Source organism: Aythya fuligula, chromosome 8 (assembly GCF_009819795.1).
Source record: "Aythya fuligula isolate bAytFul2 chromosome 8, bAytFul2.pri, whole genome shotgun sequence".
NCBI lineage: Eukaryota > Metazoa > Chordata > Aves > Anseriformes > Anatidae > Aythya > Aythya fuligula.
Genome location: NC_045566.1, coordinates 31,440,516 through 31,461,296, shown reverse-complemented (window position 1 = coordinate 31,461,296; position 20,781 = coordinate 31,440,516). Strand labels below are relative to the sequence as shown.

At 37.5% G+C, this 20,781-nt stretch overlaps 3 protein-coding genes across 6 annotated transcripts in view; 2 read left to right on the top strand and 1 right to left on the bottom strand.

Moving 5' to 3' along the window:
• Positions 1–4,597, top strand: part of BTBD8 (BTB domain containing 8) — a 41,263-nt gene extending 36,666 nt beyond the window's left edge. Inside the window, exon 19 of the transcript XR_004253532.1 lies at positions 2,017–4,597. The gene's annotated coding sequence lies outside the window, so the exon portion shown is untranslated. The remainder of the gene's footprint in view (positions 1–2,016) is intronic.
• Positions 4,598–9,458: 4,861 nt separating this feature from the next.
• On the top strand, positions 9,459–18,162 carry C8H1orf146 (chromosome 8 C1orf146 homolog). The gene is made up of 5 exons (XM_032192593.1): positions 9,459–9,527; positions 13,559–13,652; positions 14,693–14,861; positions 16,564–16,642; positions 18,043–18,162. Exons 1-5 carry the CDS (start codon positions 9,459–9,461, stop codon positions 18,160–18,162), a joined length of 531 nt encoding a protein of 176 aa, XP_032048484.1.
• GLMN (glomulin, FKBP associated protein) overlaps positions 16,801–20,781 on the bottom strand; it is a 24,200-nt gene continuing 20,219 nt past the window's right edge. For 3 of the 4 annotated variants that reach the window (XM_032192588.1, XM_032192590.1, XM_032192589.1), the window contains 3 exons: positions 19,430–19,512; positions 18,018–19,296; positions 16,802–17,029 (listed from right to left, as the gene is read on the bottom strand). In XM_032192588.1, coding sequence (XP_032048479.1) covers positions 19,189–19,296; positions 19,430–19,512 — 191 coding nt within the window. In that variant the 3' untranslated portion in view covers positions 16,802–17,029; positions 18,018–19,188. Of the gene's footprint in view, positions 17,030–18,017; positions 19,297–19,429; positions 19,513–20,781 lie in introns of all 4 variants that reach the window. The other variant, XM_032192591.1, reaches the window with a different exon arrangement.

Below are 20,781 nucleotides of genomic sequence, written 5' to 3'. Positions count from 1 at the left end.
TATGCATTATGGGAAGGGAAAATTGGAGGAAGCTGTAAGGATCTATATTCCTGACCAATCCTGCTTGTCTGCTTGTGCTCAATGTTGTTTAATAGTCCCTCCTCATTTAGGAGGCTGTGCAAGCTTTAGGCAGGTATAGGTGGCTATCTGTTTAATAGCATCAGTCACTTGAGTTCTCTGGAACCTGCTCGCATCTCCTGACAATCATTCTGCCAATGTACTGGCCTCTCTCCAAAGCATGAGAGAACGGACAAAGGTTTGTTTGAAAACTTAATATGCAGGTAGCCAAAGCTAGTATCATGGGCCCCGAATGAATAGGGCGTAAGAGGTCCTGAATGACCTCTGATGTAAAGACAAGGTATGTACACCCACTGAAACAAGACGGCATAGTCAAAGTAATGGTTAAGAATTTATCTTGGCAGTAGTATTTTGAATGAGTAACAGCAGTAAAATTGTTTTTGTCAGTCTAGAAGAGAAACTCGCAGTCAAAAGGTAATACTGACAGCTTCCATGAGATCTGCTTATGTGAATGGATAAAGTTGCCTGTATCCTACAGGGAACAAAGAATCAGAAATTTAGAAGGGAGGACTTGGAAATCAGACTTTAAGACGATGACCCTGTTTTGTTTATCCTGAATGACGTTTTATGGAAGTAAAAAACAGGAAGGATGTTTAACAGGTATAGATGTATTACGTTCAAAATAGGCTAGACCTCCAGATGGTGATGTCATATCAACATAATTAACTGTTTTTGTCTGGAAAGGAAGAGTCTGAATTGCACTGGAGAAGCGGCCTTGACAGTTTTTCACGTGCTAGCTAAAATTGTATTTGTGGAATAAATCACATATTGCAGACAAGAAAAGAGAAAGAACTTGAGGCCTGAACACTTGGACCCCTACAGGAAATTGAGGTTCTTTCAGAGGATTTGGTTGGAAAATAATCAGGGAAGCTAAGAAAATAAACAAAGGTGGAGACAGGAGTCAAATGAGGAAGGCAGAATATAAGAAAAGAAAAAAAAAAATTGAAAATGGACCCAGAGATAGATGATGTGAATAAAACAGCAATTTTGAGGCTGGTTAAGAAAATGTTCTTAGGTGCAATCAAAATGAGATTCTAGCTTCCTTCGAATGGAGGAGCTTGGAAGAATATGAGAGAAAGGTAGGAAGGAAACTGAAGCTAGCAAGTAAGAGAGAGGCATCAGTTAACAAAACACATCAGTTAATGTGTTTAATTTTGATTTTAAATGCATAAGATGCCATATTTATACAGCATAGCACAAGAAATCAGGAGACTAAGACCTAAAATGAAGATCAGGAGAGATGAGTAAGTATGCGTGAAATTAGATCAGCATACAGTCGGGGCTGTTACTGTAAGTGATCAGATGAGAGTGCAAGAGATGAATGTGTGCTTTTGTGGTATGGGTAGTGGAAAAGATGCATCATAAATATATCATTTTTCTCTTGGAAAAAAATTGCTATAGAATCATAGAATGAATAGAAACAGAAAAATCACAGAATTACAGAAGAATTCAGGCCTGAATGGACCTCTGAAGGTCTCTAGGCTAACCTCCGGCTAAAAGCAGGGGTAACTTCAAAGTTAGTTGAGGTTGCTGGGCTTTATGAAGGTCTGTAGCGTGTCAAATTGGAATAAAGTCAGTAGACAGGAACACAATGCACACTGGAAATAGTTACTTGAGATACAAATGTTCGCATTATAATAAAACTATTTGAAAATATTTTGAAAAAGATTAGTCAATAAGTGTAAGAAATACGCCTTGCTTGCAATATTTTTAATTTCTGGCTAATACATGATTTGACTGTATGTATTGAATAATCTTATTCCACATTTTACTTTTTAAGGTTTTAAATCTATTTCAAAACTACACTGAATTGTCAAACCTACAAATTTTAATATTGCTTCAGAGGAGCTAGTGGGCAAGAAATCATCCCATTTTCCTCACAAAAAGTTTATCCATAATAAGAATTCCCCTAACATCATCTATCTTACTTTCTTTCAGGGAATATACACACAAAAAATAACATACCTGTTCTAATCACAGATCACAGAAGACTATTTTAAAACTCTGAATATATATTACTGCCATCTGCAAAATAATTACTAGCATGTTCATACTACTTTGTTGCAGAAAAGCTAAACCTTTGCATGAAGGAATTAAGAACTGCTCATATGTTGATCATCTGTTGCTCAAATCCAAGACATTTAAGTAGGCATAATTTTGCTTCCACTAATATCAAAGGCAAAACTCCTGTTGACCTCTGCTAAAATAGGTTCAAGGCTTAGCTATATTAAATGCATGTACTAGAAATGCTATTTTTCCAATATCTGTATTTCTTACTATTCTAGTTTTATTCTAACCTATAATACTGTACAATTGGAACGGTGACAAATTGCAGCTAGAAAGACTTCAATTTAGGAGTCATAATTGTATGTATTCTGTTAATATTTCATGCCTGGAGTGATTTAACATTCATACTATGATAGATGACATTCTTGCCAGGACTACACAGGAACTAAAGACAAAAGAGAATCAGAAGCAGCAGCTTTGCTACAATAGATGGTTCCATGGAAAGAGGCTTTTACATTTGAAATCCAATATAATTAGAAGTTTTAATCTCTTGCAGAAAATCCATAGTGCTTTTCACCTGTATCTCTTGAACACTATAGCTATAAGCTATATATGCTGTTTTTCAAAAATAAGCTTTAATGTATATTGTTTTGGAAAAATTACAGCTCAAATTCATTCTTTGCTCATTTAACACCAAGCTTTCTATTGGCAACTACTACATGTGTTTAAGGAAACTAAACATGGAAGAAAATGATTTATATAAAACGCAGATATCAGTTGAGGAAAAATTGTGATTTCAGTGTGTGTATATATATATATATATATACACACATATTTTTTACCTTTGATAACTAATAGGTGAATAAGCTAAACAATGCGTGCATGCACACGCACACCTATTTATTTCTTGCATTTAACCTTTCTTTTTTACTTGCTATACATCATCTACACTGTACAGTGAATTAGGCTACAGTTCTGCAAACATGAGTAAATCTGCTCAAACATTTGCAGACTGGCTTTCAGGTTAACATTCACTTCTCAGAAAGGGTAATGGAACTGGCACTGGGGGCAAGCACTATGCATACTCGTGTTTTTAGATGGTACTCTCAACTTAATGAGATTCTAATCTTGATGAACCATCTGGATGAAGCTAAAGTATGTGATAATTAATAATGGAATTCCATTAGGTTGCTTCCCTAATCTCTTTGACTTATTACTGAAATTCCCAGCTCAGAAGACTGTTCCATTAGGGAAATCAAAATCCTGAGAAATGTAACTTTCTGCATTACGTGGAACAAATATTCTTTTGCTATTGCACTGTAAAATATGAATGCTGATCAGATCTCCAAAACCAGAAGCCTCAGTATCTGGGGGGAGGTGACTATACCTCAGTAATTAGATACAGTTAACAAGGACATCAATGGCCAAAATATTTTTTTCAAAATGTTAACTGAAGACAACTGAAATGGACAAAACTGAATGCTCTGGTGAATCTGAACACTTGCATGCACAAATGTGGGGACTGACCCTATTACCCAGACAATTCACCACATTTTATAATTATGTACTGGAGTAAAAGTGACTCTGACTTTTTCTCAGCTCCCTCTGAAGTTACTTTGAGTGGTATCAGATCCATATTTATAAAACTAGGGATATTTTAAAACATTTGAACAGAAGGATTGGTAACCTGAATAAAAATTTTAGCTTGTATAACCAAATTAAGACTGAGCTTAGTAAGGCTGTAACAAATTACTTAAATTGAAGAGCATCCTCATTTCTGCAACCCTTGTACCTTGGGTTTACTGTGATCAAACAAATGTGTGATTTTCTTAAACTTGTGTTTAGTGAGATCATTTTAATTTCTTGCTTCTTTTTTATAACCCTCCTTTGAATGCAGCATGGCATCCTGCCTTTCAGTAGAATTATATCAATATGCTTAGGACAAAACATACATACATGCCAGATTCAGTGTTGGTAGCATAAAAACTTTTAGTTACCTTCATAGAATGAGGTAATTTTAATGCTCGTGAACATAAGACCCACCTCTAAGTGAAATTTTGTACCTGTAACAAGAGGTCTGCCTGTATCTTTGTGGTAGAGCAAGAAACTTAAATCCCTATTTTCTGGATTGTCGTGCTCTAGTAATTGAGATTAATCCTAAATATGCATAATGGAGTGCATTTGGAGAAAAGTCTGAGTCACTAGCTGTAATCCATGCCTTAATGGATCCTATAATATTTTGACCATTCAGTCTTTGGGAGAGTAAGGAGCATGTTAAGCTCTCAAGCTGAATGCTTGCATGTTTTCAACCTACTTGTTTTCCAGACATTAATAATTAGAATCACAGCTGGGGTCTAAGTAACCATATTTCCAAATGATTCCTTGTGAACCTAGTCTTTTGCTTTCAGAATCACTGTATGGTTGCATAGTCCCACAAGCTTTTTTCCCCATGCTACATATTGAAGATTCTTTATTGATTTGTGTATGACAGATGGAAATAATAAATTCTATGTGTAACTTAAAAGCTGTGTCATTGTACTTCATTGAATGCGTGGACAGCTGCCATCAATTTTAATTTGTGTTCTGTAAATTGAAAAAAAGTGACTTTCTTTTTCCATTCATTTAGTGGACCTTCAGTCCAACTTTCTCTCCTCTAATGTGGAAAAAAGTACTTTTTATTGGATCATGTCGTCAGAGAACAGGACACGTGATGTGTGTGAAGATGAAAAATTAGTTTTCTCATAGGAATCCATAGAAAATATAAGTAGCTGTGGGACTGCCCTGCAAAATCAGATATCAAAGTAGGTGCTGATTCAGAACATTCAGGATATGATCCAGGAGAGCAGAGAAAAAATAATTTTGGGAGAGAGAATGTCTTGTCATAAATTAGTTATTAATCCAAATGTTTAAACCATTATCTTCATCATATGAAAGTTCTAATCCCAAGATCTTTCTATTCCTGCCTAAGAGGAGTTCTTCACTCTGTGCCCAGGCCTTACTTGGTATGCTGCCAGACACAGCCCTATTTCTCCTCTCTGCTGCAGCTTCACCCTGTCTTTTATCGTTAAAAAAAAAAAAAAAAAAAAAAAAAAAAAAAAAAAACTTTTCATTTAAAGCTCTTTTGCTTTCTTCTTGATTCATTATTAGAACTCTAACAATCAGTCTCTTGATGCACTGGTCAAATCCTCAAGACTGAAAGAGTCCAAACTTGTAGAAGAACTGAAGGTCATTCAGTAACATCAGTTGTACATCTATATACTTCCTTTCAACCTAACCCAAAACAATTCTTCCTACACATTTTTTACATTCTTGCAGAACACTTGAGTAGGTCTACAAAACTTAGTAATAATTGGATACTTAATCTCCATACATTTACAACTGAGTTTTTACTGTAGTCCCAAGTAGCAAAATGTTGCCTCCTATGTTGGCCTCAATTGCCTCTTAGGTCAAAATCACTGCAAATAACACAGGTTCCAGGAATTTTGTGTGGGGCTCTGTGTGCATGTCCCCAAAAGGACAAAGAACTGGGTTAACAGCTGTAAGAAGTCATAGACTTGAACCTTTGCTGAAAACTTAAATCTCAATGTTGCAAGGGTCAATTGTAGTCTCAAGGTTACAGCATTGATCCAAGTGGTTCAGTAGGGAAGCGGAAGGACGGACACTCACATCAAGCACAGAATTAGTGCAGATATGGTAGTGAAGTAGTACTTAGCTCTTAACATCAGTCAGCACAGGATCCCTCAAAGTCACTTTTTGAAAGGGAGAACACTTAGGGGGAAGAATACTCTAAAGAATACGTTACTGAAAAAGTATACATCTTTTTTTAGTCCAAGCTCTATTTAAATGGCCTTCTACTTAGATGGCAGGAACCAACTATAATTATAATTCGACATTATGCAAATACCTTATTTCAAAACTAAAACCTAGTCAGTCAGTATATAAATACTACTGTTTCTCATGTAAAAACAGTCTTAATAAAATATACTGACACACTTCTGAAGACTAGGAGGTTTAATAAAATCATTTTTAAAAGTCCTTCACTTTTTAGTATGTTGAATGACGACTTGAACATCTTTGCATTTCTTGAAACCATGCCTGTTTTTATATTCAAGCAGACTGGCTGGAAGCAAGATTCTTGTCGATGTCATAAAATGCACTGCTTCTACTACCCTACTGCATGAAGCAAATGAATATACTGCAAGTGCTGAGGACAGCCTTGATATTCCTAGCAATTCTCCACCTCGTCAGAAAACTTTCCAGATGTGGATTGAAAATTATTTTCAGTTTCAGATTCAACATGCTTCATTTGCCCACTTGACCTCCAAACAGTAACAAATACTATTTTAAAAATATATTTCAGAGATGGAGTCAGTAACAAGAAACCATACTGCTCAAAAGTGAGAGTAGGACTGTCTAATATGTATTTTTGCTTGCTCGTTTTTGTATAGTTACTGTACTAAGTTACCTTAAGCTAATGATGGATATCCTGGTGGTAAAATGTTAAAATTTCTTGAAATGATTAATTTTCAGTATGTGCAAACCTCATACAGCCCAGATACAGCATTAAGGTTAGAAATCCAGCTTGAAGAAAGGCACTGCTGAGACAGACAGACATTGAGAACAGACTCGTAAACTGTGAAGAGGCAACTCCTTCATATTTAGTAAATGGCTATAGCAGAAAAAGACATCTGCTGGTATCCCAGGAGCCTAAATCCAGTATTTATATTTTTCCATATTTTTTAAAATGTAGTAATTTATTCTTGTACTGTACATTTCTAACAATATTACACAGAATGAAACAAAATCTACTCACCTGTTAAGTATATTTATATTGTGAATTGTCATTTTATTCCAACCTATTCCATCAGAATTGATGTAATTCACTTAATGCTCATTCATATTAAACATATTCCAAAATACTAATTCAAAGGCACTATAGTGTTATAAAAACAAGTACAACTACTTCAGCAACAGTTCCTACTCCGTAGCCCAGAATTCCTCTGTACTGAAAGTACTGAAACACAAACTCATTCACAGTGTGCATGAATTCAAATATCACATCAGCAGATGTCAGTTGGATCATCAACCCTCATCATAAAACTGCCTTATTATTTTATAATTGTATTTTTAAAGAATTCCTTATGTTCTCAACACTCTGATTTTTGTATGCAGTCAGAGCAGTCAAAAAAGGTAATGGCTCCACTGTGTTACAGGAAATGGCTTCACAGTCCATTGGTCCTGTCACAGCCATCCAGAAAAACATTGGAGCCTGGATACCTCGTGGATTTATTTTTCTTTAATATACTGACTCCTACATTTACACTTCACAGAAATTTAAGAATTAGGAATTAGACGTATTTGACTTACTTTCAATAGTTGTGTGACATTTCCATACTCTTGCAGTGAGGGGTAACTCTAACTCTCTGGTGGATTTGACCAACAAAAGGTAAACATCAGGTGTGAATCTGCTTCTTACTCACCTGAAAGAAGAAGGTGGAAAGTCATTTTTAAATCACTAAGATGTCTAACTCTCTCTTCCTAAGCAAGCCAGACAACTTGCTATTTGATTTTGTTTTTTAAATATATACTTAAAGTCACTTTCTTCTATGTAAAAATGCTCTAAAAAGTTTTAAAAGGAAATGTTTTCACTATCATCTCAGATTTTCAGTAAAAATACAGTTTTCAATACATAACCACAAGTCTACATACAGATACAGTGCAACAAACAGAGATGGAAATCAATGTTCTATTTTTTACTACTTTTAATGGCTCTTTGCTGTATAAAAGAAACATTGTTTCCTCATATATAATGGAAAAAAGAAGCACCAGTACTCTGGAATTCCTCTTTCTCTCAGAGTGGTGCTGGGTTTACATTTGTATAGTAACTTCTATATTTAGAACACCAAAGAAAACAGCTGCATAATTAGCTGTCCGTTAAAAACATTCCCTCAAGATTTTTCCTATGCTGAAGTAAACTTACTGCCGTTATTGTTTATGGCACCTACTTGTTCTGCCTGGGATCTTCCCATGGTTTTTGTCTTTTCTGTCCTTTTTATCATGTAAATACGTCACACAATCATAATTGTATGGCAGCAGTCTCTCTCACTGACCTAGATGACTTTTAGTGGGACACTGACTAGGTGTCCGGGCTCCCACCTGTACCTCAGCAGAGGCCAATGGCCCTGCGGACTCCAGGGCAACACAGAGCCCGTGGCAGGAGCCAGAGGGCAGCAACCGGCTTCAGTGTTTCCTCAGTTGCCAAGAAGTTCCCTCTTTCCTAGTGGTAAGTGCTCGTCATCTGTTTGCTGGGAGATGTTGGTTACTTTCTCTTCATTCCTGAGAAGCTGTGAGGGAAAGCTGGTTGGGCGACTGCACGTCGCCAGCATGGAGCTGCCAAGGCTCCTCCCGAGGGCCACAGGAAGGAGTTGGGGCCCTGGGAGAGGCCGGGCCACCACCGGCCCCATGTTCTGCAGTGCCCCTTCATGTCAGAGGCCCCCGGTCCCCTTGCCCAGCTGCAAGGCCGAGAAGCGCCGTGCACAGGACTGCTGTGGGAGAGCAGGGAGCCCTCAAGGCAGGAAGCACGAGCCACAGCTCCCCCTGCCCCACCTTCCCTGCGGCCTCGCCGGGCCCGGGGCCTACATCACTGCCAAATACCCATTTTTTTCAAGCGAGGAGCAGCTCCGTTAGAATGTAAATTGGGAACCGAGTGGCAGAAGGGGTTGTGCAAACCAGCTTTCCTGGCGCCTAAGGTGGCGTGCCCCAGGTGGGAACATCAGGGGGGCCAGGCTCTGCATGGGGCTTGGGCTGCCTCAGGCGCGTCCCCACTGCCCCGAGCGCTCCTCAGCCAGGTAGAAAATGGGCTCCAACCTGGGCGTGGGGAGTGCTTGCAGAAGAGTGAAACGCAGCCACCCACGGAAAGAGCTGCTGAACCGAGCTGGGCAGGAGGCGTGGGGAAGACTGCCTAAAAATACTTTCCTGTAAAAGGAGCAGAGTAACAGCTGTGCCCTTTGAAAACAGAGCAAAAGTTCCTTAGACATCAAATAAGTTATAGAAATTTCTAGAAATGTATTCTTGAAGTCATTTATGGTGCTCACTCCCTGTTAACACCTCTAGATGCAAATTTTGTGAAAAGCCATTTAGATAGGTAACTGCCATTTTATATAGATCAGTTTGGTGGTGATGGGTACCTGTAAACATCTTGGAGAACTGGGTAGTGCCCTGGTTGTTAATCATACCTTCAATGGATCGCTGTGCCTTAAATACTGTATCTCTTTAATTAAGATATTTGTTATCTCTATTTTCTTGTTTTGTTTTGTTTTGTTTTTCAGAGAGGCAGCTGAGATTTCATTGCAAAGCCATTAAAAACACAAAAAATGACAGAGAGTGGTGGGCAGGAACAGTCAAGATGGATAACAACAGTTATTATGAGTACAGGCCTTCAGGTACAAAACTATTTGTCAAGAGCAGCATGTGACTCACTAAGAAGCAGTGAAAGAAGTATTTTCTACTTTATATACATGGAAATATATTTTTTCAATATCAATTAATATACCTTTTAGATGATTAAACAGCAACGTTATTTGAAGTTTGGACTGGCGCACGCTTCGTTGGGTTAGAAAACTGGCTGGATAGCTGGGCCCAAAGAGTCGCGGTGAATGGAGTCAAGTCCAGTTGGAGGCCAGTCACTAGTGGTGTCCCCCAGGGCTCGGTGCTGGGGCCGGTCCTCTTTAATATCTTCATCGATGATCTGGACGAGGGCATCGAGTGCACCCTCAGTAAGTTCGCAGATGACACCAAGTTAGGTGTGTGTGTCAATCTGCTCGAGGGTAGGAAAGCTCTGCAGGAGGATCTGGATAGGCTGCACCGATGGGCTGAGGTCAACTGCATGAAGTTTAACAAGGCCAAGTGCCGGGTCCTGCACCTGGGGCGCAATAACCCCAAGCAGAGCTACAGGCTGGGAGATGAGTGGTTGGAGAGCTGCCAGGCAGAGAAGGACCTGGGTGTGATGATGGATAGTCAGCTGAATATGAGCCAGCAGTGTGCTCAGGTGGCCAAGAAGGCCAACAGCATCCTGGCTTGTATCAGAAACAGTGTGACCAGCAGGGCTAGGGAGGTGATCGTCCCCCTGTACTCAGCTCTGGTGAGGCCGCACCTCGAGTACTGTGTTCAGTTTTGGGCCCCTCGCTACAAGAAAGACATCGAGGTGCTTGAGCGGGTGCAGAGAAGGGCGACGAAGCTGGTGAGGGGCCTGGAGAACAAGTCCTACGAGGAGCGGCTGAGGGAGCTGGGCTTGTTCAGCCTGGAGAAGAGGGGGTTCAGGGGCAACCTTATCGCTCTCTATAGGTACCTCAAAGGAGGCTGTAGCGAGGTGGGGGTTGGCCTGTTCTCCCACGTGCCTGGTGACAGGACGAGGGGAAATGGGCTTAAGTTGCGCCAGGGGAGTTTTAGGTTAGATGTTAGGAAGAACTTCCTTACCGAAAGGGTTGTTAGGCATTGGAACAGGCTGCCCAGGGAAGTGGTGGAGTCACCATCCCTGGAAGTCTTTAAAAGACGTTTAGATGTAGAGCTTAGGGATATGGTTTAGTGGGGACTGTTAGTGTTAGCTCGGAGGTTGGACTCGATGATCTTGAGGTCTCTTCCAACCTAGAAATTCTGTGATTCTGTGATTCTGTGAAGTTGCTTCCACCATAGCACTGGTCGTTGTCTTTTTTATTTTTATTTTTCCCTACCTACTTCTGTACATATTTAGTATTCTAGCCATCTGCTATTCTGAGTTGTACTGCTTTAGGCCTGTTCTCCTGACTCATCACTTCTGCACTGTGCTGATGCTGCTTTCAATTAGTCGTATAAATAATTCTTCCAGGAATGTTTTTAATTGTCTGAATTTCTCCCTAAACACTTTATTTTCTACTGTACAGTAACAACAATGGAGTAGGTTATTACTTAGTAAGTGTGCAATTAAGCTTAAAATAGTCGTACAGATAGTGATGTATATTTATAACTGTTAATATCAATTCCCCAGTAAAATGAAAGGGGCTGTCAAGGAGCTGATAATTAGTGCCTGCAGCTGAGGCCAATTTCATGCTAGCTTGAAAGAATTTAGAGGCTGAGGGCTTTAACTTACAATCAGGGATAGCTTACATTAGTTTTGCTAATGAGGTTATTGCTCTATCTTTGCTGTGCAAATAGGTGAATGGTTTTGAATTAATTTCTGAGTCATTTCACTTTAAAGCCTATTCTTATTTGTCTGCTTGCGCTGGGAGGATAGCTGGTAAACTGTTCCAGGTTGGTAAAAGTTTCAAGAGCAACTTAATCTGTAATATGGTGAGAGGTATCAGAGTGTGATGATTGCATCGGCTATACTTTTTAAGTATGTAAACAGGAAAAGGAAGACTAGGCATAACATGGGTCCCTTGCTGAATGAGAGGGGTGTCCTGGTAACGGGAGATGCCGAGAAGGCTAAGATACTGAATGCTTTCTTCGCTTCAGTCTTTGCTTCAAGGACTCCCCCTGGGGACTCCTTGCCCATGGTGGGAGGAGAAAGGGTCTGGGAAATGGAGGGCTCCCCCATGGTTGACAAGAGAGTGGTTCGGGAGCATCTGAGTGGGCTCAATGCATACAAATCCATGGGTCCCAATGGGATGCATCCACGTGTGCTGAGGGAGTTGGCAGAGGTGATTGCCAAACCGCTCTCTATCATCTTTGAAAGGTCCTGGAGAACAGGAGAGGTGCCTGAGGATTAGAGGATAGCCAATGTCACTCCGGTCTTCAAGAAGGGCAAGAAGGAGGATCCGGGAAACTACAGGCCAGTCAGTCTCACCTCTGTCCCTGGAAAGGTGTTGGAACAGCTTGTTCTGGATGTCATCTCCAAGCAATTAGAAGAGAAGAAGGTTATGAGTAGTCAGCATGGATTCACCAAGGGGAAGATGTGCTCGACCAACCTCATTGCCTTCTATGATGGCATCACCAGCTGGGTAGATGAGGGGACAGCAGTGGTAGATGTCATCTACCTTGACTTTAGCAAGGCTTTCGATACTGTCTCCCATGACATCCTGATAGCAATGCTGAGAAAGTGTGGGATAGAGGAGTAGACAGTAAGGTGGGTTGAGAACTGGCTGACTGGCCGAGCTCAGAGGGTGGTGATTGGCAGCGCAGAGTCCAGCTGGAGACCTGTGACTAGCGGTGTTTCCCAGGGGTCGGTGCTGGGTCCGGTCTTGTTCAACATCTTCATCGACAACCTTAACGAGGGAATAGTGTCTGCCCTCAGCAAGTATGCTGATGACACAAAGCTGGGAGGAGTGGCTGACATGCCAGAAGGCTGTGCTGCCATTCAGTGAGACCTGGACCGGCTGGAGAGATGGGCAGGAAGAAACCAGGTGAGGTTTAACAAGAGCAAGTGTAGAGTCCTGCACCTGGGAAGGAACAACCACATGTATCAGTACAGGCTGGGGGACGACCTGCTGGAGCGGAGCTCTGAGGAGAAGGACCTGGGGGTCCTGGTGGACGACAGGTTGACCATGAGCCATCAGTGTGCCCTGGTAGCTAGGAGGGCCAATGGGATCCTGGCATGCATGAAAAGGAGCATGGCCAGCAGGTCAAGGGAGGTGATCCTCCCCCTCTACTCTGCCATGGTCAGGCCTCACCTGGAGTACTGTGTCCAGTTCTGGGCTCCCCAGTACAAAAAAGACAGAGATCTGCTGGAAAGAGTCCAGCTGGTTGCTGTCTCCTTCAGGGTACACTTGCCATCTTGACTGTATTTTGTACTCTTTTATTAGGTCATGACACCTCCTTGCATGGCACGTTGGCTACATTTTAAAAGGGTAACCTAAAAAACATGTTAGTTAAAAAGGATTCAGTGGTCTAATCTTTAAAATGTGTGGGCTTGAGCAGCTTTTATGTACTGCAGAAATGCTTTTTGTAGGCTGAAAACTATATCCAAACCCACTCCATTCTGCAGATGATTATGTTGGATACTGCAGTGTGTTAGTTTGCCTGATTGGATTGCATACTGTCAAAAAGCTTTAATGAAAATCATTTCCCATACAGATTTTCTGATTTATCTTCCAAATGAAATGCTGATATCCATGAAAATAATAACAGTCTAATTAACTGGAGTCTTAGAAACACACAACTATATGTTCCTCACTTCTGCAAATCTTCTTTTAGTATATCTTACAAAAATAGGATATAAAATGTTTGAGCTTCTTTATGCTTTATGCAAGTTTCCTGTGGCAAACTGAATGTATGCATACAAAATTGCTGTTCAATGATTTCATATCTTTCAATATAAATATTCCAAAACTTAATTAACTGAAAAAGTTTAATTAATGCTTTACTACTTTTATTGCAAGTAGAATAAATATTTTTAAAGCAACAATGCTAAAGTTCCATCTAAAACCTTCAATGTTTTAAAAATCTTTGTATTTAATTTGTTGGCTGAAAACGTAAAAATAACATGTTACAATTTATTTAGAATCATGAAATCTCTACAGTTCTACAGAGGCAGCAACACCGAGTTCGATATTCAGAATCAGTGGAAATTGGATCTGTGATTTTTTCTCTTTCTGGTACGGTACTTTGAAGTTTGTTTTTAAATTCCTAATCTCTAATGATGCACCAAGTCAGGCTCTGTTGTAGGCTGCAGTGAACTGAATAAAAGCTTCTGTGTTGGGGTGTCATGCAGTCGTGCAAGGAGCTGTGATTTCGTAGCACTTTTAAGTCAGAGGATGGAATGTTTCCATCATCGGCTGGACTGTTTAGTATAGTTTTGTTAAAACTGAGTAACCTTGTCGAGTGCCATTTAAACCTAAGATAGCCATTGAGATTTTTAGTATACATGGCTGTAAATGTAAGAGTGAACTGAGATCTTTGGCTTTAATTATTCCAGTTGCATTTGCAGTCCTGGTGGTAACAAGGGGGTTAATGAGCGTATTTGTTGTTTGAACAGGTTTGATTAGGAAATCACTGAAACCGCAAACATGAAACACCTGTCCATCCTTCTTAGAGCAGTGGATGCTTTAGACAGGTAGACAAGATCTTTAGTCTAAAGCTTCCCTGAACTATAAGGATTAAAGGCATAGATTGGTCCAGTCTTTTGTATCTCCTTGTTAAACCTACTAAATTTACAACATAACTTTCCCTTTCAGAGTAACTTAGTTGATGGGGTTATAATTTCATTTTTCATGGTAGACATTTTAGCTTAATCTTAAAGTAAAGGGTATTTGTTTAGCAAATCTTATTTCTAAATAAGATAAACTCTTCAATCTGTCTTTGTACTAGTCCTAAATACATTCCATCTTAGCAATTTCTTGTTCCTGAAGCATTTGCATGCAAAGGCATTCAGATGTCTATACCTTGAGTGTACTGAATGCTTTTTTGATGTTATGGTAGAAAATAACCTCTGAGTTTTCTGTAGTTTTATCTTAAAATTACTAGCTAAATCTCATGATTGCATTTCACCATCAAGATTTGTGAATTCATTCACACATTTTGTTCCATTGACTTTTAAACTAATACTGGAATAACAATTCTACTTATTGATCTAGGTTTTTGTAGTGAGAAGGCTTAATCACGTTATTTCCATGACATATATTAATTTCTTCAATAGGTGTTGCATTTATACTGGCAGACACTCAAGACATAGTTATGAGAGGGGAAGAACAGTTTTTAGAAAGAATTCAGAAGTTCATAAACATACATCGGAATAGTTTTTTGGTTTTGTCAGCTGCTCTTCATGGACCACAAGAATGGAATATAATGTTTAGGATTCAGAGAAGGTATGATTTTGACATCAAACCAATCTTTTTATTACTAGGAAGAAATGAAATAACTGTTTACTCAGCAGTCCTAAACTCAGATGAATTTTATTTTCCCCCAGCAAAAAAAAAAAAAAAGTTTATTAATGGAAAATGAAAAAAATGCTGAGTGAATCAATCCAACATGTCATAGTTAACAAAAAGGGATCTTCCTCAAAACAGCAAATAATCTTCCTTTCAATCACTTTATGGCTTTGTAATCCTTTTTCAACTTTTTCTCTTGCACTGGAAAATTAGGCAATTTTCATAAACTTTTTTTTTTTTTAGTTCTGTCAGCATCTTTTCTTGGTCATTTTCAAAACAGAACAGGTAAGTTTTCTTCATGTGAAAAGGCTTTATTGTAAAGTACAGATTCTTTACCAGGTGTTAAAATCTGTTCACTTTGAACGGTGTCTACTATGCACAGCTAAACAATGGAAATAATGCTATTCTACGCTAGGAGTATAAAACTAGACATTAAAACTGGTGTATTTAAAATATTATCTGTGATTTCTAATGAAGCCTGAAAACTTACATATTTCAGTATGCACCTGCTGAGAACAGTTATAAGATTCTGTTCCATACATTTAATCAAAACTATTTTCAGGTAGGTACAGTAGTCTTAACTGCAGTTGATTTTCACTCTTGACATCAAAGAAGTAACTATTCCAATGGAGTCTTTGATCTTTACCTCCTTGAAACTAGCGCCACGTTCATTAAATCCAGGGCACGTTGCCAAAATGCTGATGAGTAGCAGAGTGTATGGGATGAAATGTAGGAATCCATTATCCTTGTATGAAAATTCCATAAATTTTCATGAGAGCTCTTAGAAGCTCTGCCACCATTCAGCAAGAACGTATTATTCAGCTGATGGCAATGCTAATTCTCAATCTACTTTTGTGCCTATTCGGAAGTGAGTTGATCACTAACAAATGTGACATTTTGAAAATATATTCCCTTTGGCAAGTCAGTAATTTTATTAAAATAAAAAAATAGTTTTCTCATTTCAGGCCACGCCAAATTGATAGTGACAAGACAATTGTATTTTAGATATTTATATTTTTAGATTAAATTATATTTTCTACAACAGAAAATGACAGCAATGCTAACTTTATTGTCACTGTTACAACATACTTAGGCTAAAAGTCTAAAGAGAGAAGCTCTGTGCTTGCCTAAGCTTTGATACCTCTCTTCTATGACTGCCTTGAATGACAACTGGCACTAGTTATTTTAATCTTCAGATTCCATTCTCAAGCATGAATGCATATGAATAACTTTATTTATATAGAGGGAATGAATTTCAGGTTAAATTATTGGAATAAAGTTAAATTATTGGTCCAAGTCTTTACGTGAAATTCTTAGAATTATCTCAAAATCTTAATCACATCTAATTAACATACGGATTGCTATATTTAGACAGCACACTACAAAGATATAGTTCAAGTTCTGAATTTTTTTTTAGCAGCTGAACAAATGGTTTAGAAATGGGACAGATACTTATACAAACAGCATGAATTTTCCTGTTACTGTTAAAGATAAAAGCAATCTCCTTCATCTAAAAATAAAAACTATTTGTGGTGCAGACATAGAAGTTGTTTAGATTGTGTGGGAGTGATTTCTGAGTTTTATGGCATAATAATTCAAGTGCATTCAGAAAATAACCTAAATTTATTTTGATGTGCAGATTCCTGGGCAGCAATTTACGTATAATACCAGTTCATAATACTGCTGAAACGGTTAAGTTAATGCTAACTATAGCTAAGGTAAGTCTAGTTACATATACTTAAAATTGTTAGCTTCTCAGAACTTCAAGTACTTCAGAAGTATATTAACCAGGAAAAATAAAATAAAATAAAATAAATAAATTAGAAAATACTTAGTTTTCCTTACTGGAACTTTGTGTCATATTGACCACAATCCATGTAATAACCTTGAGGTAAAACTGTTGCTCAGTTCTTTAAGCAAATATTTAAACTATTGTTAAAGGTAACTTTAAAAGCTTCTAATAGCATGTATGAAAAATGAGATACTTAAGAGCTAATTCAGCTCTTACTTACCACAGTTATGTTAGGGTGTCTTGATTTCATCAATTAGATCTAAGTATGTAATGGCTTCTTCAAGTAAAATCGCTATCTGAAAAATCTGGTTACCTGTAGATTTTTAAATGATGCACACAATAATGTTATTCTTATAGCTTAACAAGTGTAATTTGTCTGTAACAGCAACACATCCTGTACACATACACATTATTAGAGTATGTTCACTAATCTGGTTTTAAGAACATTTTTTTCCACAAGAATTTTAACTTGCACACTAACTATAACAATATGAGAAGCATCTCATGTACCAAAACTTAAAAAGTAGGTTCGATAGCATGTTAGAAATCAAATATGAATTTGTTTTATCCTTTCCTGAATTTATCTAAAAATAGTTAGTATTAACCTGTTTGGAGTATTCATCATTTTAAGTGTGTAACCTACATCTCATTTATTATATGTGAAGAGTTGCTAAACACTTATTACAAGGTTGAATGTTGTACTTTTCTAACTTTTTATGGACTCTATTGTGGTCTCATCTCTTAATGAAGCATTAATTTAAAAGCTTTTAAGATTACTGTTGATCCTATAAACTTGAATGTGCTTTTCTGCTTGTGCAGAATGAGTACGCCAGATTTCAACAGGACAGCCCTGTAAGAAGTGACATAGTACATACTACAAATTGTAGGGACATAGTACATATTACAAGTTGCCACTACATTATTTCTTGTGAATGCAGTATAGAGCCAACTTAATGACCTCTTGCATGAGAGTCACTAATTGTCATAGGACCTAAAAAATATGTTTTTTATTGTTCTAACATAGGCCAAGGGAACAATACCATCCAACTAGTCTAGTCCTGAGCTATCACATCAACTTCTCTTGAAATAGTATCAAGATAATCAGAAGCAATGCTGATGGAACCAGTTACTTCAGGACTGGTCCTGCAGCTAAAGGAATACATCCCATCACCTCTGCGTACATTATTTCTAAACATTTACTTCAGAAAACAGGATTAAAATTTCTTTATGATAAATACATTTGTACTATTTGAAAATTAAGATACTGAACATTTGTTTATCTAAAAAGAATTGTTACCTACTTGTAATATTTTTCTTTCCTCTAAGACGACTTCCAAGCCGTGTGCAGATGCTATTCGTTACAAAATGGCAATGACAAAAGCCCACATAATGGAAAACAGTCCAGTTTGGAAGATGCTTCAGGAATACCAGTTGCATTGTAATTAATTCACTGGTGTTTTTATTCATAAATATAGCAGCTACATTTTGAACAAAATATAGAATGTTCTTAAAATATACCATTGCATTTAAAAGACTGTATATAGAACTTATGCATTTGGAACAAAGAATTGTATTAAAATACCATACAGTGAAAAACAGCATATATTATACCCAATGTATGTTCTAACAAAAAATTTAAAATGCGGTTTAACTGCACTAATAGAAAAACCATCCTGATATTTGATTCAGTTCTGAACTTATACATTCATATTTTTATCATAACTTCCCAAAATATGTAATGTATCTTAAAGAAAACTTTATCATTAGAAACAATAATGATCAAAACAATTCCAAAATACATTTTCTTGTGCATAAATAGTTGTGTACGAAGCCTGAAGCCTTACAGAGTACATTTTTAAACACAAGTTATCTGTTCTGTTACCAAGTTTTAATGTCTTATTTGGCTCAAGGTTGATGTGTTTTTCTTTAAACCTTGTATAGTTTGCCATAGTCTATTATCTATAGCTTCCAGTTCAGTTTGTAAATATAGAAGCTTGTTTGTCAAAAAGTGCTAATAAAAATAGCTACTGCTTAAACAAGGTTTTTTAATTCACGTCTCTCCAAGTTAATTTATAAAAATCTTCATAATTCAGAACACCAGTCAGCAACTATTACCTAAAGTATTTCGAAAATGAACAGAACAAGAAATGCACAATCATACCTCCCTTTACACAGCATAACAACAACAACAAAAAACCCTTGTAGACGTACTTTCTAATCTTTGAAAAAAGCACCAAATTCTGAAGAGGAGTACTTTAACAAATAGGCCATCTCTGTGAATCACAGATAAAAATAGCTGAAGACTTTTTAATAAAAATAAAAAAAAAGCAACAAGACAAAGAGCAGGATTTACAATTTTTCTAGAGGCTACTCTACACTACTCCTTAAAGGTTGGTAGCCTCCTTTTCAACTAAAGTCTAATAGTCAACATTATCTTCCAAGAAGGATGCTAATTCAAGTCTTTCAGTTGACCTAAATGTTTTCAGCCATTACAGCTTTTACTTTCACTTCAATGAGTTCTTCTACTCGAGCTAGAACACTTTCTATTAAATCAAATGTGAAGAGTGCTGAGTGCAAAACCTGAAATGACAGAAGAGATTTAAGTTATTTTTATTACAACATAGATTTTCTTATCTACTGTACCTGTCCATTTGTCTCTAGATTGAAAACTATTCAATACTTCTGAACAGCTTGGTAAGAACTACCAACTCACCTGAAGCTGCATTTCAGTAGTCATGGCAGGCATCTTTTCCTCGCTGACAGTTAAAGAACAAACTGTGTTAGATTTATTTGCCTCTGTAGAAAAAAAGTACCAGAGATCAAGTTCCTGTTCCACATAACTTTTAGAATATTCAAAAAATACGTATTTAATATATTAGCATTTATAGGCAGCAGTTGTTAAAAGCAGACACCTAAAGACTGACAAAACAGTGAGGAGAGAAGGTACTGAACTTTAAGTGGACAGGTTGAGCTGGATGCTCTCTTTGCACTTACTATATGATTTATGACTACATTACTAAACAGGTAATATCTGTAACTTGAAACAATTTTCTATAGCTAAACTTTTCCTTAAAAGGAAAAAAAAAAATATATATATATATATATATATATATACAGAACCTGGTCAGTTTTTGGACACATTTTTAATACTTTCACATTCAGAGATAGCAGGAGATCCTTGAGCTTCAAGCAACAAATCCAGACATGAAATGCTTATTTAAATAAGAAAAGGCTTCAGGTGTCTGTTTCTGACAGACTACTTACCACTGATAAAACTACAAAGATAGTTTGAAAACTAAGTGGAAAATTCCAACATTCAAATCATGTACTTGAAATTTAATGTAATGCTTACAAAGATTATACACTGGGGAGAAAGACTAAATCGTTTATTTTTCATGAGTTAGATGTTCTCTTCTGAACTCAGATCTCATTGCTTTGTCAAAGGCTAGAGAAACGTAAGAGACAAAAATGAATTAGGAAGCTTCTTCTTTAAAAGAAAGGTTCTCTTTAGAAAGATATCCACAGGTTACCTTCAGAAAAAATCCCCTCACTCTGCCTTGTACTTATATAGTTTATAACAACACAAGAGGATAAGACTAGGGGCAAAAGACTGTACTGACTTTTCTGGCAGCAGAAGCAATTTCCTTAGGCTCTCTTAATTATACTGGAGACCACAAAGGAACAGAGGATCAGAATACACTGCAATGGCCTAAAGCAGCTATAGCTCTCATTCCCTGTGGGATGTATCTGCTTAACCCTGAACAGAATCTGATTCTGTGTGTCAGATTAAAAAAATAAAAATAAAAATCAGTGTAATCCTTCAGGCTTTAAGAGAGTACCTATTTGCTGTGTGAATTTCTGCTCTTGTTAGCCTCTCCACACCCAGTATGAAACCTAAGGGCTGTATATTCACAGAGAGACTTAGATGCTCCTGACTAACCTTAAAATCAAAAGTATAAATGCAGAACAAGGTTTGAATGTCTTCAAGTGACGTTTCTGTCAGGATTCCATAAGGTTTACAAATGTGATGAGAGAGAAACAAGTTCAGATTTTTCTGACTAACCA

Bases quoted from the DNA above. Each gene is read 5' to 3' on its own strand.
- C8H1orf146 (XM_032192593.1), top strand. From the start codon at position 9,459: ATGACAGAGAGTGGTGGGCAGGAACAGTCAAGATGGATAACAACAGTT. The intron at 14,862-16,563 runs GTATGATTTTGA...TTTGATGTGCAG, and splicing joins ATGTTTAGGATTCAGAGAAG to ATTCCTGGGCAGCAATTTAC. The intron at 16,643-18,042 runs GTAAGTCTAGTT...CTTTCCTCTAAG, and splicing joins TAATGCTAACTATAGCTAAG to ACGACTTCCAAGCCGTGTGC.